Source organism: Cygnus atratus, chromosome 1 (genome assembly GCF_013377495.2).
Source record: "Cygnus atratus isolate AKBS03 ecotype Queensland, Australia chromosome 1, CAtr_DNAZoo_HiC_assembly, whole genome shotgun sequence".
NCBI lineage: Eukaryota > Metazoa > Chordata > Aves > Anseriformes > Anatidae > Cygnus > Cygnus atratus.
Window position 1 is genome coordinate 96,163,973 of NC_066362.1, and position 27,807 is coordinate 96,191,779.

A 27,807-nucleotide genomic window follows, 5' to 3' on the forward strand; every position below is an offset into this window, starting at 1 on the left:
AATCGCAGGAATATCAAAGGTCACTTTATACATGACGGGAAAACCCCTCTGCACAACTTCTCCCCAACACCGGTGATATAAATCCTCTTGCTTCTGACCACAAGCAGGAAACAATCCGTCGGGGGCACAGAAGAAACTTCTCCTATCAGCAATTTATTTTGCATATTTGCCCAGTTAGGTGAATTTTCTATTTTCTTATACAATGCCAATTAAGAAATGCAAGGTACTGATGTAAAATTTTTCTAACACCTGGCGTCTCATAAAATCTTCTGATTGGAAGGAGATTCACATATGTTAAGTATGAGTCTGTTTAAGAAGCACTCTCTCTGAAGGGTTTGTGCACATTCAGACAAGAGAGGGAAGTGCCCGTCCTACCCATTTAACAAGCTCATGGAGGACCTGGAAAGAAATTTCCCTTTCATATGGCTAAAGTGCCAGCAGCTAAAAATTCCACCCTGTATCATTTGTCACCCCTGGTGACTTTGAGTGATCTCCAAGAAATGCTGGATCTGGCACCGACCCATCAGGGAATGCACTTGTTCTCGGTGAACTGGTAGGGAACAGACAGCTCGTTGTGACAGATTTACAGTGTCAGTCCCCGAAAGGACCTGCCGCAGACACACCTACAAGATTTACAGCTCTGTCATCTCCTATGGCCCCATCTGGATCTTCCCCACAGAGCCCAGTAAGCTGCTACACATCGTGCAGCCACTGCTTTGGATATCTCACTTTACTCCTTTCCAGAAAAGCAAGCAAATACGTCTAAAAATGACAAAACACTTCACACTGCTGTCTGTAGCTTTCTCTTCTGGACTTTTTTTGCATCTTTTACAGAGACGCATGAATGTAGGCTCCTTCTGCCGGCTTATCCTTCGGATCAGAACCTCCATTTCGTGGACTGGGGAACTGAGTGCAAGCAACGCTCAGTGACTTTCTCAAGAAAGAAAAGAAGCTGCATGCTCCCTGCATAAAGCTTCGTTTCCAGTGAACTGGAACCACCAGCTCTGGCCTTTCAGAGTGCCGAGGAAAGATGTTCTCCTGCTTTTTTGTTACATTAAGAGATGTTTGTGCAATATCCTGGTCCAGCAACCTGTTGAGGAGCAGAGCTCTGAACAGGACCTACGCACCAGGGTTTCAGCCTGCAGGTTTTGGTTGCCTATGGCGAGCTACTAATTTGCTGAAACAAATCTCCTTTTTGAGCCTCGGTTTCTCCCACTGCAAAATGCGCAGACCAACAGTGACTTGTCTCAAAGGGCAGATGAATTAAAACACCTTGAGACAGGTGAAAAGGCAGGGACTACTGAACTAAATAATCTCAAAGTAATTCCACGTGCTCTGGCATAGATCTGACAACAACTTATCTATGTATACTTATAATAGAGGCTAACATTTTCATTTTCCCTGAGTATATTTTAATCTCCATCCCATAAAAGCAATGTCTACACAAGGCACCACCAAGCAGAATGCACAATCATTAATTTCTGCAAAGCAGCCTTGGCGTCTGCAAGAACACTCCAGGTAACTCAATAAATTAGAATAATAAACACAAAGGAAGCCGGGGAACAAGCAAGGACAGGGCAGAAATCACAACCAGAGGCGGACGGCATAATGTATGGCGCAACGGCCCGATCTGAGAGGCTCGGGAGCAGCCAGGAGGCACGCACGAGGCAGGGGATATCCAGAGCTCGGTACTGCTCCTACTGCTCCTCGAATCGTATACGAGCAGCTCTCATTTAAATATCACGGTGCGTGTGTGCCAGCAGGGCCTCTCCCTGCAGGGAGATCTTCAGATGGCAGCACGATGCCAGCCCTGTGGCCACAGGCCGCCAGCGAAGGGACGCTTGCTGATGCAAACACCAGCCCCGGCAGCAGCACGCAGCGCCCACGGCTGAAACGGAGCTGAAGCAGGGGACGTCGAGAGCCTGGCGTCTGCTGGGGAGATGCAAAGGGCTGATGGAGAGGGGAGCCAGCAGCTGTGCTGCTGCACGGCTTGCTCTGGGCTCCTCTGAGCAGCACGGATTCCTGCCGCAGCAAAACGGCCCCGGAGGGGTGCGGGAGCAGGAGCCTTTTAATGCTGGAAAAGCGTATTACTTTCTTGTAGGAATGTTTGCTCGCTCTTAATGTGACAGTACAGCAGCACCCTGGCTCCCCCAGCCCGGATACAGCTCTGCCCTTGCCCTGCTCCAGCCCTGTGCCCCCAGTGCATCCGCAGCTCCAGACCCATTTATTTCCCCAGCACATCAGGTTCGTGCATCGTAAGTGCTGCCTTCTGCAGCTTCTCCTATTTCAGTCCCAAGCCTCTTCTGAACAGAAAGTACTGTTCACATAAAAACGACGAGGACGAGGCAGAAAAAAAAATTAGGTTGCAAGGAAAGATTCAGAAAACTCGTTCCGTTTTCTGCCTGGATCAAGACCTGACCCCACAGGAAGCCTCCAGAGGTACTATCTGCTGCAAACGTACTGTGACAGTTCACAGACCTCCCGGCGAGTCCTGGGAGCAGAGGGATGGACTTCTAGGGGAAACTTTTCTCTGTGCTGTGCAAGGAATTGATGCTATTTATAACGATTCCTGCTGTCCCCAACTGGGCATGAAAACAATCAGCATCTGTGCAGGCCCTCGGGGAGACTGCAGAGCTGGAGATGTATCCGCGCAGTGCCCGCTGCTCAAGCGTGAAAGAGGCAGGGTGGGGAGAGAGGAGCTGCAAAGGGCCGGCAAGATGAGGGGCTGGGGGAACGGGCTGATACGGGAGAGGACGTGTTTTGTACATGACTTTCTGTTACTTGAGATCAGACAGATGGTTCCTCTTTAGCTGTGGTTTTGAAAAGCCCCCTGCCTGCTCTGCTGGAGGCCCTTTCCTTCCAGAGCCAAACCTGGAGCTCCCAGGCAAAGGAGGAGAGCTCACGGACCTTTGGAAACAGCGAGTGCACAAGAACTCTGCACGGCAGCATCACACACCTCTGCCTGCTCGTCCTCATGGGGCAAAGCCCAGGAGCAGCACCCCAACCTGGTGACAGGTCCCCACACTGCCTGCCTCCACCACCAGCCCCCTGCCTGGGAGCAGCCCCCTTCCTCCTGCCCTGACCCACACACTGGGCGCCCTTCACGTCCCCTCGCTCCTGCTGCAGGGATGCTCCCTTCCTGCTCACAGAGAGGTTTCTCCTCCCTTCCTTCTCCCTCCGACACAGCCAGGTTCCCTGCAAGGGAAAGCCCCCACACTGTGAGCCACCTCCAGGCAGGTCTCCTGCTCCTCTCCCCTGCCCCAGCAGCAGCTCAGACAATTGTTTTCTTGCTCCATTAAGCCAGCAAATGAGGCCGGCTTAGCTCAGCACCGTGAGCCGGTGCTCTGAGCCCAGGATCTGTCTCGGCACAAGAAGTAACACCAGTGTGAACACAAGAGCAAAGGAGGGATTTGTGAGTTTGGCACCACACTCTTCTACCCCCAGACACTGAGGCGAGCAGCTTCTTGAGACCGAATCAAGGAAGCTAATGTTGCCTGCAAATGTTTTGGGGCCTGGCCAGGTGACCGTGCTGCCTTCTTCAAGACCATCTACCCTACTCCAAGAGAGGATAAATCAATGCAAAGCATCATCTGCCAAGATATTGACTTTGGCTCTGCTCGCGGACTGCCTGCACTTCAGAGATGGGTAATATTCAGCTTGATTATCTCTCACCCGCCAAGAGGAAGTTTCTCTCTATGCTTAAAAATCACTGGGATGAGCCAAGGAGGAATCGATCTGCAGGAGAGAAATGCTGACAAGAAAACATGAGTCAGAGACAGGACGAGAGTGGACGATGGGTGAGCAATGGAGACAGCCTCTGGCAGCTTGCCTGGCCAGGTTAGCAACAGCCTGGGTCACCACAGCTGGAGAAAGATTAAGACCAAATGCATTCATCCAAACTTTACAGCGGGCCCCAAAGATTTGCTCCCTGCAGCCCCCAAATAGTTCTTCCTCTCTTAACTCACTCCTCGTCCTCCCAAAACATCCTTTCTCTACCCTCCCCTGCATCCTCATTGCGCTGGAGTTTTCTGGTTGCTTCCTATGTCCCTGGAAGCCACCCAAATCACGGCTCTGAGGCACGGCAGTGGTTGTAAGGCTTGCTGCCTGCACCTCTTTGTGTCTTATGTCACACACTATGTCCCCAGTAGCGCAAGGCCCCAACAGCACTCATACATCGTACTACATCCACCCCTCAGGTAGACCCTGAGTCTCACGGGCTCGTATCCCAAAGCACAAGGTGACTACACATGAGGAAAAGGTGCCATCTCATTAGCAGAACCTGCTGACAAAGCCTCATGAGGTGAATATTTAGCAACATCATCAAACGTTCCCAGCAGGGAACAATAAGCCTTCAATTAATTTTTTTTTCCATCACACCTGTGGGACAATATCCTCTAGGTCCTTTAGCCCTCCAAGGGCAGCAGATGAGGAAAAGATCTGCATCCCTCCAAAAGAAAACCGTTCTTAGGGTCAGTCTTGACATCGATTCCTACCTCTGTCTGCTAGATAGTTTTAGTGTGATGCGCTTGGACTAGAGTGGCACCAAACACAGACTCCTTAGAGCACACCGCGCCCCTGGGATGGAAGGGAGAAGGGCAGCCACAGCAGAAGAAATGGGTAAGGACCTCCTGACCAGGCTCCCTTGGCTCCTTGCTGAGGCACTTCTCTCAGCGTTCGGCTGTTTTCCTGCCCGGGCTCCTGCCATCCTCTGAGCCCAAAGGCTGTGCACAATCCAAGAAGCAGAGGTGGAAGAGACCCAAAGGACCTATACAGTCTGTTCTTCCATGTGAAGGATGGATCAGCTCGACTTCGTCACTTGTGGCATCTGTCACTCCTTGTACATGTCTAGTCTGTCCTTACAGCCCTCCAGTGATGGAGCTACACAGCCTCCCGAAGCAGTTTGATTCAATGTTTTGCTATCTTTACTCTTGCTGAGTTGTTACTGACAGGCGGAGTGCCTGTCTCTCTTGCTGCAGTCTAAATCCATTCCTCCTCGTCTTCTCCTGCAGAGCAGATTATTCCTTTCTTTTGCATCTTACGTACCTACGTATCGTTAATCATATCTCACACTTAGGACTCTCTTCTTTAGGCCTACCAGCCCCATTTCCATCCATCTCTCCTCACTGACAATGCTGTTCAGACTTCTGATCGTTCCCATTGCTCTCTTCTGGACCACATCCAAACAGTCCACGTTCCTCTAGAAACACAAAGTCCCCCAGACAGGCCCAGGGCTCTACATTTCAGCTCATACAGTGATCATCTGTAAAATTTGCTGCATGCCCTTCCCTTCTTCTTCTCTGGGAGTTGGTTGCTGCTCCCACTTGGAGCTCGACGTGGAAAAAAAGAGGTCATTTCCAAGGCTAGCTGTCCTGATGGTGTTCAAGGTCCTTGACCCACCTGGCCTGCGTTCAAGCACCACCTCCCAGCACAGGTGAGAAGGAAGCTGCACATGCTCCTCCATCTCCAGACATACTTTTTGAATGGATAGACCTGCAAGCCTCTGACTCACCGCCAGTACTGGAGACCAGCCAGGAGAATAGGAAGGGAAGAAATGCCACTCTAAAGGCCAACGAACACACATAAAGTACGTTACGCAAGAACCCCTGTGGACCCCCTTGTCCTGCTGGAAGTCCTACAGATGGCCCATCACCAAGCACAGTCGATGCAGTGGGGAGGATGTGTGGGTGGACAGATAACCTGGTATTTAGCTGAAAGAGCTAAAATGGGTTTAATGCAGTGCTAGGAAGACAGATTGCCTGCAGCACCTTCTGCTCCTGAATTTGGATGCCAATCTCAGGTTTCCCTTAGGTGTAAAAGCAGCCAGGAGACACGCACTGTTGAAAGGCTTTGGAGACCCAGTCTCCCAAAAAGGAGGTATCACAGGAGGATAAAAAAGGGTTACCGGCACTGAGGAACATGCCTGCTACAGCACCAGCAGCTGGCTTTAGTTTTTCTTAGCTTCTCCTGGTTCTCTGCCAAACATGTGGGGCTGTCTCCAGAGTTCCTGGAAAGCCTCTCCTGCAATGGACAAACCTGGCTGAGATGACCCTAACTCCTTTTCCAACTTGGGCTGCCACTGAAAGCAGGAGAAGCAGGTCACTGCCACGCACCAGGCATCCAACCACATTCCTGCCAGGAGCACAGGCACAGCAGCCCTCACAGTGCTCCCCCACCCTTCTCTGTTTCCCCCCCAGGTCCCCATTCTTGCACCCCGGTCCAGGAAGGAGAGAACTTCAGAGGGGATCACAGCTGAGCAAAGAGAAAGAAAGACAAGGAAGAGAGGGAACGGGCTGGAGTCACGAATAAGGGCAAATCTTAGGGAGAGGCAAAGGGTGAGGGGATGGGTTGAGACAGAGAAAGCAAAGGAGAGAGAGAAGGCAAGGAAGAAATGTGACAGACAGCTTCATCAAGCAAGGTGACAGGCTGGATCGGAGAGCGTGCCAAGGAGAGGGAGCTGGGTGCAACTGCAAGAGGGGAGACAGGGAGAGAGATATTCCACCTCTGCCTCCGCAGTGAACTTATTCACCCACTCACTCGACAAACCTCTGCGTACACGCTCTCCTCTTTCCCTTGCCCTGCAGGCAAAAGGCAATCGGGGATGGCAGCGGAGGGATGGCAGTGAGGTACAGCACGTGCCTTGGGCATGCTCCACGTGTCAGCAAAGCAGTAGGTATAACAGCAAGAGGCCCTCAAATGTGGGTCCAGCTGGTGAAGGAGGTAACTTTTTCCATCCCTCCTTGTGATAGGACCTCCTATTCTTGCTGCCCATGCTAACCACACTCTGAGGCGTGCTGCCCTGAACTCTCTACTGTCTGCATTTTTTTTTTAATAAACACAAGACCAATACTAGCAGGAGCCTGCCCCTACTCACTACGAGTCGATGCATTTCAGAGAGCAGCCTGCAGTGGGAAAGCTGAGGGAGAAAGCCATTAGAAGGGGCTGCACTTTCCTAACACAAGGTCCCTGTTTCACGGGATCTGAGGTCAGCTATTCTCAAGGTCCTGCCTTGCACTCCCCTAAAGGCCTGCCGGAGCACACCCCCAGCACCCCACGTCTCAGCTCGGTCACACCCAGCAGCAGTTTCCATTCAACAGCAGCAGCGCAGTCCAAGAAACAGACGGGTGTACGGCAGATGCAAGCCAGCAAACGTGAGGATGTGGTGTCATTTTTCTGCAGCGTGTCGGAGGGCTCCGGGAAGCCGCCCGATGGGTGCTCCAACACAGATTGTCTCTCTGTGGTGCTGCCAGCTGCCCCAGCAGTCAGTGGCACCAGGGAACTGTCTGGTGACAGCACTGACTGATGCGGGGAAGTCAACCAGAGCATCCAGAATGGGATGCTTAAAAAGAAGAGGAGCAACCCACTGTGGCTGGGGTTGAGCGCTGGGCTTGTGGGGCCCCTGCAGGCTGTGCTGCTCAGGCAGCATACAGGTGGCGGTGGGAGATGTCCCCAGGGCAGGGGAGATGGGAGGAAGGGTGCTCACCCTCCTCCCTGTGGGTGCAAGTGCTGGGCAGGCAGAGGGGCTGTGGGGTGCTGAGGTCCTTGCCCCATAGCCTGGAGCAGAGCCCAGCAGGGTGGGGGCAGCCAGGATCAGCCCACGAGGCAGCCCATGGAGCTGGAGGACTGAGCCCATCTGAGAAGCAGCCCCTGCTCATATGAGGAGAGGTGGCTCGCACACCACGAGGCCTCCGTAAACGACTGCCGCAGCTGGCGCAGGCTCCCTGCTCTATAGCTGCAGGGAGGGAGACTATGAATCATATATTGTATTCGGCAGGGAGGGGACAATAATTTCCAGGGAGTAATCACTCCCCGAGTCCCTCTTGGCTGCAGGCTCAGAGAACAGCCTAGATCAGAGGGGGGTTTCCTAAACTCCCTGTGCTACCTGCAGCCACCCAGCAGGGTTGCTACCTTGTAGTGGCGATGTTTCGCCCCTCTTGAGCACTTTCTGATGCCAACATGCTTGTTTGCCTTTGGTCCCCTCCATCACATGCTCTCTGCTCCCTGAGAAGATGAAGACAGGGCCAGAACACAGAAATTCCTACTGACTCCTGGGGGGAATCTGTGCTGGGGGAGGGAAGGGGACTCATCCTGAAGTCAGCCTGGCTTTGTCCCTGTGGCTCCTCTCCTCCAAAGGAAAAGAAAGAGATAATGATGTTAGAACATTTTAACCTTTCTTTTTCTGAGCTTGATAGGCTTGGCCCGAGGCACCTTTTCTAGCAAAAACAGGCTGCTGCAAGATTGATTGGTTGGGTGCAGAGTTTAAAGGTAATTTTCTCTTGTCACATGCACATAAATTATTGTGGCTCAAGCTGCGATCAGCTCCACGTCTCACTTGTTCGACTGCTTTTATGCCCAGACTCTGATGAGCAGTTGTAAGACCCATGTCCAGTGCTCCCCAAGCAACATCCTATATAAAAATATATCAAGAGCATCACAGGCATGCACACCAAGTTAGTGTCAGGGGGAGAGAGGGGCACATGCCTGCAGATCTGCACAGCCACAGGCTTCCAGCTGCAGAAGTTGCAGCTAGAGCCTTGTTTGCTCATCTGTGAACGCGTTTAAAATGCTCTGTCCATGAACACCAGGACAACGAAAACTCATCCACTCAGATTATTCACAAGGGACAGAGGAAAAAAAAAAAAAAGATGCGCATGCATACACAAAGGAAGCACAGCTGCAGCCAAAGTGAATTCATTTTCAACATTCATGAAAATATTCACAGAACACTTCAGTGCTATTTGCCCAAATTTTGCTGTTTGGAGTAAACACTTGAGTCGGTGCAGGCTGTATGTTCCAGGCGCAATGCATCAGGGATCAGGGGTGGCTTTGGCTCCAAGTTACAGATTCACACTACGTCCCCCACGTACACGTGGCCACGTACTTTAAGGCACAGATTCGCAGTCTGTCGCTGCAGTTTCTGACTCTTAGCCCTGTCACAACCGAAAGGACTGAGCAAGTACTCGCAGCCATTACATTCCACACCAATCACAACCTCACGCAACAAAGGCACTCGCGGTTCTGCCAAACACGAACACAAAACCAGTGGCAAACAATGAAAGTTCTGCCTGTGCCTCTGGCTTAGGGGAGCAGCCCCCTTTCCTCCCCTCTGCCCTCTCCTCCCTCTCCGTAACTCATCCCCTCCGCTGGTTTCTTTCCCCGAGCGTCCTGAGCAGCTCACACAAGAGAAAATGCTACAGCACACAAGGGAGACTCAGCTGAAGCCCTGAAGACAAGAGCTGTGTGCGTTGTCTCTTCCTCCTCCATAAATACAGCTGAGACTACGACTGGATAATTGGCTAAGTGCCTGTCAGCTTAATAACAGAGAGAAAAGACACAGAGGGAGAGGGAGAGATTTGTATTTACTATTCAAAGTCATGGATGCTGCCTGCCAGTGGATTTCAGCATGGGTTTTGTTTGCACAGCGAGGCACGAGAACTGAAGGGACACGCAGCTCTGAGTCACGGTCTCCCTTGCCTTCTCTCGCACCGAGGGTGGACAAACAGCCTGGGATGGAAGGAGCTGCCCACCTGCAACTCATGCTTGGAGCACCACTGGCTTCACCCGGTGTGAGCCGTGCTGAGAGCCACAGTGCCACACTAGGGGTGGCAGTGGCGGGTCTCGCGTCCCATTCAGCTGCATGCTCAGCTGGCACTCTGGCAGCTTGTGGCATCCAGCAACGCACCCAAGGAGTGCATGGGTGAAAAGAAAGCACGCAGGCACGTCGCGAGGGTGGGAGCTGGGGAGGGACCCCCCTTTGCTTTTGAAGCTTTCAGGACTTCCCTCCGCCCCCCCATTGCAGACTGCAGTGGTGGAAGTGGCTCGAGTTGCTACTGGGAAGGAACGGGACTGGCCCTGCATACCAGGATGTTAACCACGGAGCGGCAGAAGAGGAAAATGCAATATTCTGCTTGTTTGCTGCCTTTTTTTTTTTTCCTTAGCAGTTGTAGCAACTGAGACACAGCAATGTGCAAGGTTACAGAGGCCCATGAGTCAGAAAGAGACACACAGGCATCCAAGCAAGCCCCGTTAACCTGTTCACCAGGCAGCACTGCCTCTCACCCATACAACGCTTGCTGTTTTATGAAGTATACATCTGTTCATACAGCCACACACAAGAAAACACCTTCTGCTTTTAAACAGGAACAAACGTCGGGAGCACACATTAGCGCACAGACCTCCCAAACCCCACGCAGGTGTGTTATTGCAAAGTGTGTGTTGAACTCCAGCCCAGACAGGGTGGGCTCTGCTGCGCTGTGTTAGCTCTGGCTGGAAAAGCCCATCCCCGGCGGATTCGATCAGGCTGCTATTTCCCCCCTCCTTGCACAGGGCCCAGCACAATGGGGGCACTTTGGGGTCACAGCGGGCCTCTCCCACACAACTGAGCTGCTCCTAATAGCAGAACGTGCACGGCTACACACGCGCAGAGGAGACTGGCTGCTCGGATTATTTTGAAATAGCTGCTTTCTAGGCAGAGGTGAAACTCATCGTTATTAGTTCCCATTACTTACCATAAAACCAGACGTGTTAGATGTGCCTGAAGCCTGAAGCGAATGCTTTGGTGTCAGATTCAGCTGAAAATCACATTCGTTTCTTCTTGAGCCAGGGAAGAGTAAAAGAAAACTCAGTAAATTCTCGACTTCACCTTTGTGCCCTCTGCTGCACTGACTCCAGGAGAGCAGGAGTTCACACCAGCCGGAGTGAATTTTGATGGACAACAAAACTAGGCAGCTTCAGTGAAAATGGCTAAATTCAGCCCTGCAGTAAGCCTGCTGAAGCCCTGCGGCTGCATCAGCGGCGAGCTGTGGCCCTGCAGCTCCGTCAGAATTAGAGGTCTATGGGTCTGGATGTAAAGGGCAGGTATGCGTAATATATATTTTGAAAACTTATAGTTATGAGACTGCAAATTCCGGTAACTGCAAGCTATTTTAAGACTAGGTCTTTCCTCATGACCTGCTGGGGAGGGGGGTGGAGTGGAAGAGGTACCGAGTCTGAGGCACTCCAGGTAACACGTACCACTATATAAATTTTAATGCCAACTAAGTAGGATAACATATGGTACTTTCCTGCAAACTGAAGTGTGTGTGCAGGCTCAGGGGAGGAGGTTAAAGCCGTACAGTCTGATCCTGTCTCTCCTCCTCCATCTTTCTGAATGCAAATTATACATACGGTGTTATTAAACACACATAATTCCCCCAAAAGAAGAACCTTTCCTTTTCTAATTTCCATCCAACCTCTGCTTGTGACAGGTTCGTCCCAGTTCACAGCAAATGTAGTATTACAAAAGCCTCACTTGCAACTGGGCACACCACATGTAAGTATTGCGTGCATATACGTGCACATATGGGAAGGAGGGACACCATTCTCCAGCCTCTGACCATACACATATTGAAATTTTCTTTACTGTATGCATGCACACACACTCACATCTATGTATGCATGTGTGCCGTCATATAATGGCACCATCTGCTGCCAGACCTGGAAGTTTTGCAACATCGTCTGTTGCTGCATTTATACATTCCTTTTAATAGTTTTGTGTGTGTGTGGTTTTTTTGTTTTTCAAACAGGGGAGTATCAGCAGAGCACGGACCCTCTTGCACAGATCCTGACATACCTTCTCGATGTATATTATTTGATAATGAAGGCCTCGTGCACGCCAGAGACCAAGGAAAGAGCACCTGGGTCTCGCAGCCAACACCGGCGCAGATCAGGACGTACCAGGGAAACCTCGCTCAGCATCTGCTGGATCGTGGCGTGCCCAAAACGTGCGGCACCCCGGGCTAATGGAGAGGTCATGGGCCAGCCCCGTTAGCCCCTGCCCGTCCCAGCTAATAGCCTGCACACGCCACGGACCCGGGGCTCGCTCTTGCTCCTCTGGCACTTAATACAAAGGGTGCCACAACTTAGCGGCGGCCTTAAGTGCCACAACAATACTACTGATAATCAGGGTTACAATTTTACTGCCAAGACTCTGTTATTATGTAGCATTATACCTTTGAGCAAGCCTATTCTCATTCCTAGCAAAGAGCTCAACTCAGTGCTCCCTGTTATAAATCATATGCTAATTATAAGTGTAATCTGAACAGCTTTTCCTTCTCTCTTAATATTAATGTATAGGGCATAAACTTTGTTGTGATGCGGCAGTGCTACTTTGCCTGAGGTCCCTTTGTCCTCTAGCACAGCTCCACATGTAGAAAACCAGCAAAATATTGGGTGGCCATGAACAGAGGGAGCATAAATGGCTCATGTTGCAGGATCGCACACAGTGCTATAGTTCCTGCCTGTCATTTGAGGCCAGCCCAACCTCTGACACATGTAACTTTAAGGCACTAAGTACCCATTGGGATGAAAGTTCCCGTACATGCTGTCAGCCTGAATCCTCCTATTATTTAAAAACACCTGGTAAGAATGGATATTGTGCACTCAGTTAACTGTTAGTTTCCATCAGTGCAGCAGAATAGGATTAATTAAACTTTTGATGAAAAGTTGACGCTTGGAAAAACTCAAAACCCACGAGCCAGATTCTGGACTTGGCAAGGTCCCAACTCTCCAAGGGTCTGAGCATCATCTGAGAAGCACTGGGCAGCTTAGGCCCTGGATGAGTCACTTGTACCTCGTTATTAGTCGTCCCTGGGAACCTGCCCCAAAGACAAATGAGGTATTTCTGGCAGTGCCCTTGGGCTTTGGTGGATTTGTCCTGGTATAACTGAGCGGATGGGAATGGCAATGTGACCCATTTTGTTTCCAGCTAGTGACGAGCTCCATCCATTTCAGAAGTCACAAAAAGCCAAACCTGCCCTTGTGCCTAGACTGCCAAAAGCCCTGGACAAGTTACAAGTCCTGCTGAAGCCCTCAGACAAGTGCTGTAAAGGCACTTTGGGGACGAGTGCGCTGAGCTGGCTCCCGATGGAGATGATCTTTCCCCCTGACATGCTGTACAGATAGCTGATCCCACACACAGCATGGACTACAGAGGCCAAATTGCTTCCAGCCCTGCCTGAAGGCCAAACAGGATGCACTGGCATGGTCCCCTGCCTCCCCAGTTTGCAGCAGCCCTGTGCTACCACACATGTCCCGGCTTAGCCAAGGTCCTCCTATTTCTCATCCCCTCCCTGGGCTGACAGCATACAACAAAAACAGGGTCCCTGCCTTTGCTCACCCACTAATGCAGACAAAATGAGGCAGGAGAGGGTGCTGGGGGGGGGGGGGGGGGGGTGGCTAAAAGAAAGAACAATTGGGGTCAGACTTTATTTTTCATGTTTTAATTAGTTTGGGGGGATATTTTGTGTGTTTGTTGCTTGGAGATATTTTTCTTTCATGTCAAGCTGGGAAGTTGCATTCGAAACCTGATAACCTTGTGCCTGTGATCTTACAAGCAAAACATTGGCAGGAACTACACAATTCCTTCTCAATACTCAGAATACGGTTCAGTGTCCTCCTTCACTTGCTGAAGACAGAGTTAAAAATGAAACCTTAAATCTGACAGGGCCACTGATGTGCAGCATCATCTTTGAAGCATCCTGTTCCATCTTCTTGGTTGTAGCTGGACAAATACCATTACCTCGGTTCAGCCCTCCTCACCTCTTCCAGCTTCCAGACCCCTCCTCCTCCCTTTTCAGCCTTACTCTAAGGAGCTGACCATTACCCTTTTCCCTATGGACAGTCCACCGCAAGCTACTTTTATTCTCCTTTTCTGCAATTCCCTTCCTAACTTCCCCATGCCAAATACTCACTAAAAGTCATCAACCTTCAGCAAGGCCAACAGATGAATCAAATCTGCTGCCAGGTCATTTAGGACATGAGCCAGTATAGCGTTCAGAACATTTTTTTTTTTAAAGTCCATAGCAAGGGAGTATTTAAATGCCATAGCTTTAAAAAGCCGTATCCACGCTTCCCAGAATAATTATATTCTAACAAGCTGTAGATGAAGCTCCAGAGGAGTGGCTTCCTCTAGGAACATTAGGGCTTATAATAAGAAAATATTTTTTCTCTCCTTCATAGATCAGTCCCATCCACCCATTCTTCCACCTACACGTGTGACAGCATATATAAATGTGTAAGGCCCCAAAGGAGAAGATTCATTGAGAATCCCCTGTCTCCTGTGCCGCACTGAATGTTCCGCACCACAATGTACATGAACAAAATGTTTTCAGCAATAGTATCATTATGTATATTGCTTTCAATTCTCTCCAACTGCATACTGTTTTTATTCCTTCCTACATTTTCACTTCCTTACAAGCTACAGGATGGAGCTACTGTGCGCTGGTAAACTGCTGCTGCATGTTCCCTCTTCTCTCAGAAGCAGAAGCATAACAAAGACAGGTGACACGATCTCTGTATCCCTTACCTATCTCTCTGTGGAGGTAAAGATCTGCGCTCAGCACACAGTCAATACAGATCATCTAATGTTTTTTTCCTCGGCTAGGTTTTCCCCTTGTGTTGCCACTGGTGGATCTGCAGGCACGGAGAGTGAGACGCCGGGAGTTTTTCAAACATGAGGCTGTCCAAGTGAGTTATGTTTCGGAGGGGCAGGGAAGATGGTGAGGGGGGAGCTAGCAAACAGAGCCTGGCTTTAAAGCTGTGGGACTGAAATGCCATCCTGCAGGACCTCAAGTGGCCTCGACAGAGGGAAACCTCTCCACCTTCAAGCCCCATTGGGCAGTCCTATCTCTTCTGGAGCAGGGGAAGAAAGTTCCCAGAAAGTTGAGGCTGGTCCCAGGGAAAGAGAGGGAGACAACCTCCCTTTCAAGGAAACACGGAAAACATACACCCTGCCATGTCTGCTTAAAGAGCTCAGAGAGGCAGCTGAGGAAGGAAAAGCCTGTGCACTGCCCACAGCCACTTCTGATGGCAGCACAGCCTGCCAGGAACACCGTATTGCTCGGGGCAAGCAGTTACAGGGCTGGGAGGTGCGCTGCTCCTGCGAACTGTGTCACTTGGCACACATCTGGCTGACACAGCTGGATCACCTCGTTCAGATGTTTTATTTTACTGCCTGACATAACGTTGGCAAGCCACGCTCCCCACACACACATACACGCACTGAAACCACTCTCACACGCAACCCCGCTCGGCTTGCTGACAAAACGCTTTACAGGCAGCACATGCAGGCAGCGTCTCCACCATCCACTCAGCCCTGCTCTGCTGCAAATGCAGCTTTAGCACACGGTGTTTAGATAACTCAAAAGCTCCAAGGTTAAGTGGGAAATAGAAATCCAGTGACCCCTGGCTGGGCAAGTGAGCTTAATGACTTTGCTGCTGCTGTATGTACCAAACATATGCCAGCAAGCAGCTGCCTGACCAAAGCAAAGGCTTGATGGAAGGTATTTGCCTTTAAAAAATGGGATAAGTTGGCTGAGAGCCCCGCCAGAAAAGGGTTAACGGGATATATGAATTGCTACTGGGTGGAAGGGAGAGGAGCCCCTCCTTGTTAGGTGTTTACCGTGTCACATCTAAACCCCTTCCATCGCATATGCAAGGCAGATGAATTACTCTGTAAATCCTATTACTCCGTGTGGATAAATCTTACATGCGAGTTAACAAGTCTGGAGAGCTGGGGAATGGAAGCTGTGAACGGATATTCTGGGATCAAAACAACCCAGCACACGGGGGCTGAGGGAAGTGATACGCACACACACGCGCACACACATCCCTCTTCTGGCATCCTTCGTCCCTGATCCCATCTTGCTGGCTCACATGCCCCGCTGTCATTAAATGGAAGGGATGCAAGACACAGGGGATCATGTAGCAGGCCTTTTGGTGGCATCTAGCAGGATTTATTTCAGAGGAAGAAAAAGAAAACTTTGCGGCTGCTGTTAGCTTTGCTAGGGAATTGCTCCCTTGACGCTTCAGGGTTTGTGCACTATCAGCTCCTCATACAGATTCCAGACTTATTTTACATTACGTCCAGTAGTTTTATAGCCATAATATACAGTGTGTGCACACTCACACGCACAGCATTTTCCTTCAGCAGTGAAGTTACTGAAGGTAAGTTGAGCACGGCAGAATATGAACAACAAACCTGCAGGAAAAAAGATGACTGGTTTACAGCTATTTGGGACGCTCTTAACCAAAAGCCCAAGAACTCAGAACTGCCTCTGGAAGGAAAACCCGTGCGATGGATAGGGAAATACAGCACTCAACACTGCCTGTGAACGCGGTTTCCTGTGCAAAGACACCCTCCTCGCAACTGCTCAGACTCACAGACACAGCATACACCCAGTATACTGAGCCCTGCGAAGAAACCAACCCAGCGAACGAGCTACAAGCTGCGTAGACCTCCAAAGCTGTTCCACCGTTTTTTTCCCCCAACCTTTCAAGAGCTGTATCCATTTCCCCTCCCTTCCGGGCACAAAAATAAATAAATAAAATTAAAAGCCAGAGTTTCCCAAAAGAACTTGCCCAAGAGTTCCCGCAGCACCGGGGATAAAGTTTTTCCGGAGGTACAAAAAGAAGTGTGGGGAGATCAATGGAACATCTGGCAAGCACAGCTGGATCCCTTTTTGATTCCTCTATTGATACTGCAGGGCTGGTGGAAAACCTACATTTGCGAGAGCTGGCTACACAAACAGATCTTTCCCCCACTGAAATTCTTTCGATCCAGAGCACTATGCAGAGGAGAGCGGTTGCAAACGGTTTTCAAAAGCTTTGCAATTTTCGACATTAAAGCACAAACACACGCGTGGAGCCTGTTTGTAAGCAGCTGCTGCTGCTGCAGTTCGAGACGTACAACAACACACGCTTTTACAGAGACATACACGCACACACGTACATAGTATCACATCTATACGTTGCACATACACAGAAACAGACACACGTACGGAGAAGGAAAAGTTGGCAAAATGCCCTACCTGAGGATGGCCGTATCCCCCTGCCTCACGGTGATGTTATCGGTACCTCGGGTAAAATCCACGCTGCGGACTGGCAGCCCTGTAGGGAGAAGGCAAAGCAATCTCAGTAGGACCAGTGGTAATTGTTTCCGATCAGGCTGAGCCCTTGCTACCATGGCTGGTCTCGTTGAGTTTCACTGTCTGTACTTGTCTCTCTCTCTCTCTCTCTCTCTCTCTCTCTCTGCGTGAGTATGTGGATAGATGGATGGAGAAAGAAAAACAATAGTAATAATGTACAACTCTCGCTCTGATGGACAGCCCCAGAAAGGGGAGGTGATTTCACAGTCCTTCTTAGCTGCCACTTTCTCTTGCTCTTTTCAGTCTTTTGCTGGCTTCTTTCCCCCTCTTTTCCTGTTTTTAAGGCTTTCCGAAAAGTCTTAGCACAACCTTCAATTGAAGAAAAAAAACAGAGAGAGGAGTGTGCGTGTGTCGGCAAGGTAGATAAAAATGACACAAAAGTCAGGTAGCAAAATAATTTAAAAATAGCAGTAATTAAATCAACCCGTCTGGAGTGATGAAGAGAGGCAGGAAAAAAAAAAAAAGGAAAAGGAACAGCCCAGCTCCTGTGCTGCTGGCTGCGCGTGTGGATGGTCCTGCTCCAGTGCGTGGCTGTGCAGCCTCCCAGCTCCCTTCCTAACCCACTTTCCCAGGCGGAGCGAGGGAGGGAGGAGGGAGAAGAGGAGGAGGAGGGAGGGAGCCGTACTCGTGAGACGACGACGGCGGCTTGGCTCCACAGCAGGAGCGAGCACGGGAGGGGAGCGCGGAGCGGCTGCTTGCTGCCCCGTGCCCCCAGCCCCACCGACCCCATTGCCCCAGGACGGTTCTTCTGCGGTGGGACCTGGCCGAGGACGAGCGTGTGCGTGTGCATGAGAGGGGAAAGGGCTGGAGGCCAACGAGCCTGGAGAGAGGAGAGGCGATGGCGAGGGAGGGGGGCACTGCAGCGGGGAGAGGAGACGTGGAGGGGAGAGGGCTGGGGAGAGGGAGGTGGGGAGGGGAGGAGGGAGAGGCAGAGAGGGAAGGGGATGGGAGAGGAAGAGGAGGATGGAGGAAGGATGGGGGGAGAGGAAGAAGGGACTGGAAGAAGAAGGAGCGGGCAGCGAGGCAGAGAGAAGGCAGGGGTGGCTGGGGGAGGTAGATGGAGGGAGGCCCAGGGAGCGGGGTAGGAAGGATGGAGGACGATACAGCGAATATTGACGAGAGAAAATGCAGAGAAAAGGGAAGGGGGGGTGCAAAGTAGCTGTGGCCAAAAGTGCAAACAACTTGGCTTCGCGGCCCGAAGCCGCAAGCTCGCTGATTTAAAGAGGAGCTTTATTGGCAACTGCCCTTGCAGCCTCAAACCGTGCTTTTTTTCCCTCTCAGACTTTCTCTCCCCAGATAAACAGTTGCACATCGCTCCCTCCTCCTCCCTCCCCTCCATCCTTCCCTCCCCCCCACCTCCTTTCCCAGCCTTTGAGGGATGGCCGGCAGACAATGCTGGTATTGAGTTGCCCGCAGTGTGAATGCTCAGCCTGTCCTCCCCGAGTGCCAGCACCCACAGCTGAGCCCGGAGCCCTGCGGCAGCGCTGCCCGCCGGGAAGGCTCCCAGAGCGCACATACCATCACCATCACCGGCATCGTCGCGAGAGAAGGGAGATTAAATTAATGGAGAGGAATGAGCCGTATGTTTCACTGCTGATGATGCCTGCCTGCCATTCTCCCCCAGCCCGCGCTCTCCTCTGCCTGCCGGAGGGATGAGGGGATGCTCCGAGGGATGCTCGGCTGGCGTAACCCTTCTGTGGCTGAAGCTCAGTGGGGCTGGGAGGGGGCAGCGGGGACGGGGGAGCAAAGAGGGGTGGCCAGAGACATGTGGCCAGAGACGTGGGTGCAAGAAAAGCTGAGGGAACTCTGCTACGAGGTGCTGCCCTGTGTGGTCACAGCACTGCTGCAGGCGTGTGCGGGAGGGTCCTGCACACTGCCTGCTTCACTTCTGGCCCTGGAGGCTCCTGGGGATACGGTGGACCCAAAATTAGGAGATGTAAGCAATGGCTCCATGTCCTTCAAATGGCCACTCAGGACCAGATGCACCTAGCCCTGCGTCCTGTCAATGAGCACAGCCTGGAGCCAATGCACGAGCACAAGGCGAGCTGCAGTGACACTGCCCATGAGCACTTCTCTAATTTCCAGTGATTTGTGGCTATGGCATGTCCCAAGCCAGTAGCAGTGTCTTTGTAGTTAATGGCCCTCGATTGATTTTCTTCTTCCAGGAATGCGTCCAGTCCTTTCTGAACCCCTAGGAACTGACCCCTGCAGTCTTGGTATGGAAAGGCCATGCTGTCTATGAGTACTTAAACAATCCCCTCATGTGTTAAAAGCCCACAAATTAAGGACTAAGGTCATGACACCACTGCTCCAGTGTCATGCAAGCAGTGGCAAAAGAGATGACTGCTTTGTATTCAAGCCAAGGGAGTAAGCAGATTCAGATATTTCCCCTACAGGAGACTCGGTGTGCATGGCACCAGAGAAGGGGAGCAATGAGTAGGAGATGGGTGTTAATCCATGCACCGGGCATTCCCAAACTACTGCAGAGAGAGATCTGGTTGATGAGGGTGTCACTTTGAAGACGACTGTGGTGCTGATAGACTGCTCCAGTGAGATGGGCAGTGCTACAGAGATGCCATGGCACTGGTGGCATCCCAGGTGCAGTGCAACGGGCACCACCAGGAGGATACCTCTGTGCTCTTGTTGCAGAGCTTGAGTACAGCTGAGACCCAGTCCCACGTGAAGTTACCAATGATGGAAATGCACCCCTCCTGCAAGTCAAAAGGTTGCATGGATCCATTTTACAAGGGTCTTCCACATATGTTTCATCTACATCTAATAAGATCTATTGTATGTTAATTAAATGCCAGTGGAGTAAGGAAAACATATTTGTCAAAGATTAACTATTATGTAATGCAAGAAGCATCTGCCACCCAACTGCTAGAGCTCACTAAATATTTCCTTATCTCAGAGTATTTACTTAGGAGGCAATAACTATCCAGTTAAATCTAAATTTAATGCTTAGTTAAATATACTTCATGGAAAGTGGCACCAATATGTTTTATATAGAGAGTGACAGAGGGGGTTTTGGGGAGGGAGAAGGCAGGAATCCTGCCCCCAAACCCCTTTTAACATCCTGACTCGAGGTGGGACTACAAAATGGGGTGCATCACGGTGGCCTCAGAGGTTCCTCTCCACTGAGATGGAAGGACAAGTGAAGTCTTTATCTTCTTAGACACTTATACAATCCTCATTAGAACCACCTTAGCATACCTATTTAATAATAATAATCATAATAATCAGAGAGATGAGGATGAAATTCCCTTGAGCGTCTTGTAAACCTTGGGGAAAAAAAACGACACCAAAATTGATAGGCCGTATTTGCTTTTAGAAACATACAGAAGTAAAAGTAAGGGGTTGTCTGGGTGTAAAAGTCCAAACAAGCAGGAATCACACAAATCCTAGAAGAGATCCTCACAAGTAAAATAAATAACCTTGGTTGTTTTTTTTTTGTTGTTTTTTTTTTTTTTTTTTTGCGTGTGCTCCCAGAAGAAATAACTCTCTGGACCCATCTCCCCCTGCTGGAAGCAGATAATGAAAACAGCAGGTCTGCCTTCTAACTTTCCTACCTTCTAAAACCCTGAGGGAAAATTCAAGTAAACAATCAGACCAAGCACACCACAAACGTGTCCTGCCACCTTTTAACGCTATTTACCAATACTCTGTAGGTGCAGGACTGGCAGGCCAAATTTTGCCAATATGCAGTGGAGGAATGGATGGGGCAGAGCCCAGTCCTGCAGCCACATCACTCAGCTCCAGTGCAAAACACACCCTGTTGGCCTACAGCAACACTCTTTGATGAGGGCAGGTTGTATGGCACCACCAAAGGCATGGCAGGAACGCCTAGATGGCAGGTCTAGGGAGCTGTCTGCGCTGTGGGTGCAGGATAGCTCTGCATGCAAGCTGAAAGGAAAACAGCAACACAAGCAGACACAGCCTGGCTAGCCTCGCTTTCCCCAGCTTTGAGAGAAATGTGTTAGATATCACAGCCAGGGCCTCTTGGCTGCCCAAGGGAGAGACCCTCCATGCTGGCCCAGGTAGGCAGCCTCCATGGAAATATGCAGCACTGAGATGTTGTCAGCCAGGTCACCTCTGTCTACCTGTGTAGCAGCTCTGTTTTTGAAACACACAGAATCTGACCTTGTGAAAGCCTGAAGTGCCACCGGCTTTTGATGGAAAGCCAGCAGAAACTAAAAGCACAGACTCCAGCCACAAATAGGGATGGGCTATTTTGTGTTTGAGGTGTCTAAAGGCAAAGAATGATGCACAAAAACTTAGAATCACAGAATCATTAAGGTTAGAAAAGACCTTCGAGATCACCCGGTCCAACCATCACCCTACTACCAATGTCACCCACTAAACTCCAGGCAATGCTGGCTGCAGCAGCCATTTGTATGATGGGGATGGCTGCCATCTAGGAGAGCTCATCAGCCCTCTCCACAAACAGCCACAAAATGGCAACTGTTGTCACTTGACTTTCAGTGACTACCAAAAACACTGAAACTGGTGACTTGTTCCCAAATCTCAGTAGAATTGAGGAAAAGACATTTCTGAAAAAAAAACATAAAAGAGAACTGCTCACACACACAAGCCTCCAGACTCTTTCATGTCCCACACGATTGCCGTAAGGGGAGTGTACAACTGCTCCGCCAGCAGAGTCCAGGCACCTAGGGACTTTATCCAGGGTATCTACAATGAGTGACAACATATGATGTTTTGTGAGCTATAAAATGTTTAGTCAAGATACACTGCTGTACTCAGCAGCAGAGCCTGCCCAAAGCTTCTCAGGCATGCAGAGAAAATACAGCTTTGTTGTGTTGGCAGAGGAGTTATGGAGAGGAACACGGAAGAGACAAAGGGGTTTCAGTACATGGGGAGGAAGATTAAAGGACTGTGGCAAGGCAGTGATGATGTCTCCTTCCTCTCACCCTTCCTGTACCTGCAGATCCTCCCTGCACACATTTCTGCCCTGATGACCAACGGCCGCATCCATTTTATTAAGCATCTACGTTTCACTTGCCTTTGCTTCCTGGGAAACAGGGAGCCAAAGAAGGAGGAGAGGAGGAGAAGCAGGGCCAGAAGAGAGGTGGAAAAGCCTTTGAATACAGCAGTTACCTCTACAGGCAAATTGAGAAAGAAGTAGGCCTTGAATGGCAAATCCCCACCTCCTCAGACTCAGAGAATTCCCCTAGGCCATACTCTGTCCATTCCTTCAGCTATACCTGCCTGAAACAGTGGCCTCCAACTATACCAAGCCAAAGAGTCTGCTAGAAAGGGAGGACGCTTCCATGAGGCAACTGAAAAGAATAGTCTGCTGAGGGCAGGAAGCTGTCTACCAAACTTCATCCTGTGCAGGCTGGAACATCAATGCCACTTATTCAGATCCCCAAGGCACTTACAGAAAACAGGTTATATGGAAACATTCTGCAGTCTGAGGAAATATAAGCCTATGATAGCTCTCATACTAGAATTAACATTTTCAGTATGTGCTTTATTAAAAAAAACAACAACAACAAAAAAAAAAACACTTTTTATGGCTACTTTGCAATTCTATAAATTAATCCGTCTTCTGAATCTGAAAATCAGATCTTTTGAATCTCAGCTTAGTCCTGAGACACATAACAGGGCATGTATTGTAACCAGACCAAGCTTCCTCTGAACTAAGGACCTCATCAGGAAGAAGGATTTAGTGGATCAAGAGCACTCAGAGATAGGTCATAACGGTGGGTGAAAACATGCAGGCACAATACCTCTCTGTAACTGTAGTCACTGAGCTGTAACAGAACCTCCTCCTGTACAAGAACAATAGCTGATTTTCACCAATTTGTAACCTTGTTACTATGCAATCGATCTGGCTTCACAATCGATCACCTCGGTGTGGACAATTTAGAGGCCAAGGGCCAGGTTCTCAATTGCCTTAAGCTGACATATCACCCCTGCAGTTGAAAAAGCTCTGCTGATTTCCACCAGCGAAACATGAGGCCTTGAGTTTTGAAGTTCATCTGCTTCTGCATTGCCTGGGTGGAAAACTCTTATCGCTTTTGCAAGAGAAAACCTTGTTTAACTGGATAAATGGATTTTGTGCTCACTCAGACTTCTCAGAAAGTTTTGCCTTCAGTTAAAGGCTAAATCTGATGCTTGGAGAAGAGGAAAACAGCAGCCCAAAGGTGACTTTTTCAGCAGGACATGACCAGGTGGCATTAAATAATTAGCATTGCAACTGGTTTTTGGCCTTAATTACTGGTTGCTACCACAGCATGTGCTTGTAGAACTGTGAAGTCACTGGGAACAGGTCCTTCCTACTTATGAGGAGCAAGAAGTGGGGAGAGCTTCACTTTTAAACAAAAGTTGCCCTTTTGGCCTTACAAATGCAACAAGCATAGAAGCAATGAGTAGTGCTGCATTTTCCCTGAATCATCACCTATTATCAGTGACTTCCCCAGTGACACCGCAGAGCTGGGCTTGGCAGCTGCCATGGGTCAGAGGGTGTCCAACCACTTCAAAACCAGGGTAGGCCGCGCAGCTTGGAGGCCATCATCGAGCAGCTGAGTTGGTGGCCCCGGTGGTCAACGGCCTGGCCTCCTTTCCCAGGAAAGGCCGGATAACAGGGAGAACCGATCCCGGCTCTGACGTGTCCTATGGGGACATGACACGTTGACCTGCACTTTCAAACATGGCAACGTGAGTAAGGCATGTCAATTGAGGCGAGCGGTCTGTCCTTCCCATTGAAGACAGCTTCAAGATCTCTGTTCTTTTTATACATTTGGGAGTAAAATCATCACTTCACGCATGTCAAGTAACACTTGATGAGTCAGGCAGAGCCAGGCTTCAACCCTTCAGATCTTTAAATGCTTCACTTCCCACAAAAATGCCTGGAAAGGCGGGAGCTCTGTCTTCTTAGGCCTGGCGTCCCCCCAGAACATTCCTCCCAGTACTGGTGAATATCCACAGCCCTCAATAGAAGAAACTAGGACTGAATTTACAGAAGGATGTTTGAGTAGTTAAAAGTGCCTCCCAACATACAAGCAGAAAGATGGTTGGGATGTTCTACGAGGACTTGGGAGACCTCCAGCTCCAATTTCCGCAGTGTCTTTGGGTAAATTACTTAACGAGGCATTCACAAAGGTGTAAAAAGCTAATCTCCCTAGACTCATTCTGCCCTCAGAGAAATAATCTTCTCTTGAGGGCACTTCAGAGCAGATGCCTAATTTAGCTATTTAAAATTGTCGTGTCTCTCAGGGCGTGTCAAAGTTTCCACCTCTGCAGGGGAGATCCTAACACACCCTGAGCTTCCAACAGGATTCAAAGGATGAAGCACCAAAGACTGCAAGGCAGTCTGACAGTGCAATAAAACAAACAAACAACAACAAAAAAACAGTCCCTGCAAGCCACAGTCTACAAAACACACCAGGAAAATTTGTGATTTATTTCTAACATGCTCATTAACAGGCCCCAAAATGACTGTCTGACAGTTGCAAAGGGTGTTGTGATCACAGCAGACAGGAATCCTATACAACTCAGAGGTGGTGAAACCCATTTTGCTGAGCCTCGCTGTATATTCGATGACCTGCTCTGGCGTGGAACTCCCCACACAATACTAATGGATGAGAATAATCATTCTGACAGTGATGATTCGGAACAGAGCTCCAAAGTCTTGCTGAAATGATACATGCTACACATTCATCATCACCAGAGAATTAATTTTATTGTGAAAAATAGAGTGCTGCAGGCTGTTGTGCTGAGCGTTTTCTTGTCCATTACAGAAGCTCCCACATAGCTTTTATGAAACTTAAACTGAGGCCTTCAGAGAGACAAGAAAGATTCTCAAGATTTGTGATGCTATCAGGAGAGCAGGCACTGTCAGAAAGCCTCACGCACAACAAGCTGAGAGATAAACGCTTATGCAAAAATTTGGAGAAGGGTCCCTCTGAAACTATGACCTGCCTGAAATCCAAGCTTCTGAAAACACAATCATTTCACTGTGTTCAGATCTGAAAATGAGGAAAATATATTCTTAAAATGTCCATTTTTTCAAGATGTCAAGCCAGAAGAACCCCTCCACAGTCTCAGTAAGTATCATCTTTAGACTACAAGTTAGGGACACCTCTGCATCACAGTATAGAGCTACTGCCTTCTTATTCTTTTGATGTATACTTCCTAATGCTTCAGCTTTTATTTTCCCCTTTCCCACACTTATTTTCTGCTTTTTTTCTCCTTTCTCCTTATCCTGATACTTTCGAGTTTCTCTGCCTTTTCTAGGTTGCATCCATGTCCTGTTTCTGTCAGGGACTGCCATACTAATAGGTTTTAAAGCTGTGAGGGACTTCTCAGATCATCCTGTCCAGCTACCTCACCCAAGCCCTGAAAACTCACCCATTTCTTCTGGCAAGAAGCCACAACTGTTGGTAGAGACAAGGTGCCAGAGCACCATGTTAAAGACCAACTCTCAGCTTTGGCTTATGCACCTCCAGTTGCAGAGATCTACCTTTGTTCAGTGGGTTTAATTATTAATTACACACACACCAGGTCAGGAATTTCTCATGTTATTTTAAGTACAAACTTGTATTTCCTTTATCATCCAGCCACTGAATCAAATTATGATTGTTTGCTTAGATAAAATAAATGGTCATCTAGTGACAGAAACCCTCTCCCTGAAGGACAGAGTAGTACCTATTTGAGTCTTGCTTTGCACCACTCTTCTTCCTAGTCCAACACTTTGCCAAAAGCCCCTAGCACCTCATGCTAGGGAGGGAAACATGGTGTTGTCAACAGCCTCAAAGGGAGTTGGCAGATGCCAGTTTCATAGCACTGTCCTCAGGATGAGGCCAGGCAGCACACAAGTGGGGGCCAGGAGTGGGAACTTTGGGTCCAAGCAAAAAGCATGGGGAAGGGAGAAGTAGAAGTAGCATGAGGAAGGATGGAGGACCTGCCTGCCCACTGAGAGGTGCAGGAGTAAGTTTCAACGCTGATGAAGGTGGGCTGGATGAGTGACCCATGCATCCTGAAGCAGCTGCCTGAAGCAGAGGCCTGAGGGGCATTTCTAAAAGCTTGCAGGTGAGAGTAAGAACAGGCAGGTGTTCTCCTGGGGGACACAGGCAGCTGTGGGAATTCAACCTCTCAGACCCAGCCCCAACCCCCAAGGTGCTAGCAAATGCATCCCCTTCTAACAACAATTTGCTCAGCTCAAACAACCTGTTAGATCCAGCAGCTTGCTGGGGTTTATGAATGACTAAGCCAACTGCACAAACAGAAACGGAAGCATTTTTTTTTTCCTCTGAAACCTCCGGGGATTGGTGCATAGTCCTGGTCTTCAGTGACACTTCATTACCTTCCTAATTTATACAACACACCGGTATTTTTGGAATAATGTAATGAGCCTGCTAGCTTCTTCCTGCAGGCAGACATCAGAGGACGACAAAGAGCAGGTTGGACAGAGCACCCTGGCAGCTGGTGGAACAAAGGCAGGTGATGAGAAAAAATCCCTACAGTTGGATCAGACCAGAGCAGGGTAACGAGGAAAAAAAAAAAAAAGCCCCTCAAAACCTCTGATGATGAGGAAAAGCTCTGAGTACGCCATTTCCATGCTTCATTACTTGCCCTCTGATATACAAATGGACTGGTAAATAAACCCCTGATACCAGACCTATGGTACTTGTGGGTGAGGCTACCTCAGGTGCCCTCACGGAACAGGTGTCATTGATTACTTGTGAGTCAAAGTCATTGTCTGTAAGACCCTTTCAAAATATTCTGTCTGCAATAAATTGCCCTGCCCTTGCCAAATGGAAGTGAGAATCCAGCAAGGGCTTGAATTTGTGAAATGGATGGCTTTGAGTCTCTCTAGCATCTGTCTCTGAGCTTCGGGTAGGACAACCACTTTTACATAGTCACATGAATAAATGGCAAAAAATCATTTAGTAAAGGTGCTTTCTGTGTGGTGAGTACATATGACAAAGGAGGTGGTAGGAAAGCCTTTTATAGGTAAGAAAATGCTGCCAAATGCAGGCAGTTACCTACAAAAGTCTTAGTGTTTAAAACATACTCATCTGACAGGGGTCTGTGGCAGAAGGAGCCTAAAAGCAAAAGAATTTCCCCATTAAAACCTTCTAAGAGTGTAGGAGATGTCAAGAGAGATCTTGACAGGTAGAGGCCCCTTGGAGGAATCCTGGCCCCAATACAATCAGGAGCTTTGCCACTGATTTCAGTGGGGCTGCGATTTCACCTCCTGAGTCCACATCTCACCTTCAGTCCCCGTAAATTCCTCTTGTCTGGAGAATGAGCATAACTCAGGAAAAATGAAGCAAATATGGAAATTAAAGTATACCTTCAAATTCAAATCCATTTAACTGAATTACAGCAATTTTCCAGTAAGTTCATTGCTTGTCAAAGTGAGAAACAAACAGTGAATCTGACTGACCTCAGACAGACCTGGCATAAGCAAATGAAGTGCAAATTTCTACTGCTTCTAGCTCTGTCAGGATACCCCTGTTCTGTCCATCAACATCACCTAGTATTCCTGCCCACTCTCCCCATCTGCTGACGTAGCTAAGTCCTGAAAAGATGAAGCTGCTATTGCCCATGAATTTTTAATGTTGCAAGGAAAAGGCTGCAGGAAGAAGAATATTTGGTGGCATTTACTCCCTGTGATCAAAGCCATTTTGTGTCTCTCGTGTGATATTATTAGAACGCAATACAAAGTGAAAGCAGTATTCAGACTAAGGTTCCTATTCAAGAAACACATTCTTCAGAGGAGAATGCAAGAACCAGTGCCAGCAGGAAGCCCATAGTTTTACAGCACCTCTCTGCCCACGTGTATCTGCAGGGAATCACATAACAGAAAGAGCCTAGT

At 49.3% G+C, this 27,807-nt stretch overlaps 1 protein-coding gene across 4 annotated transcripts in view; it reads right to left on the minus strand.

Annotated features, from left to right (window-relative positions):
- Positions 1 to 27,807, minus strand: part of LSAMP (limbic system associated membrane protein) — a 999,481-nt gene that overhangs the window by 268,632 nt on the left and 703,042 nt on the right. For 3 of the 4 annotated variants that reach the window (XM_035540485.2, XM_035540486.2, XM_050712016.1), the window contains one exon: positions 16,845 to 16,923. In XM_035540485.2, coding sequence (XP_035396378.1) covers positions 16,845 to 16,923 — 79 coding nt within the window. Of the gene's footprint in view, positions 1 to 16,844; positions 17,467 to 27,807 lie in introns of those variants that run through there. The other variant, XM_050712009.1, reaches the window with a different exon arrangement.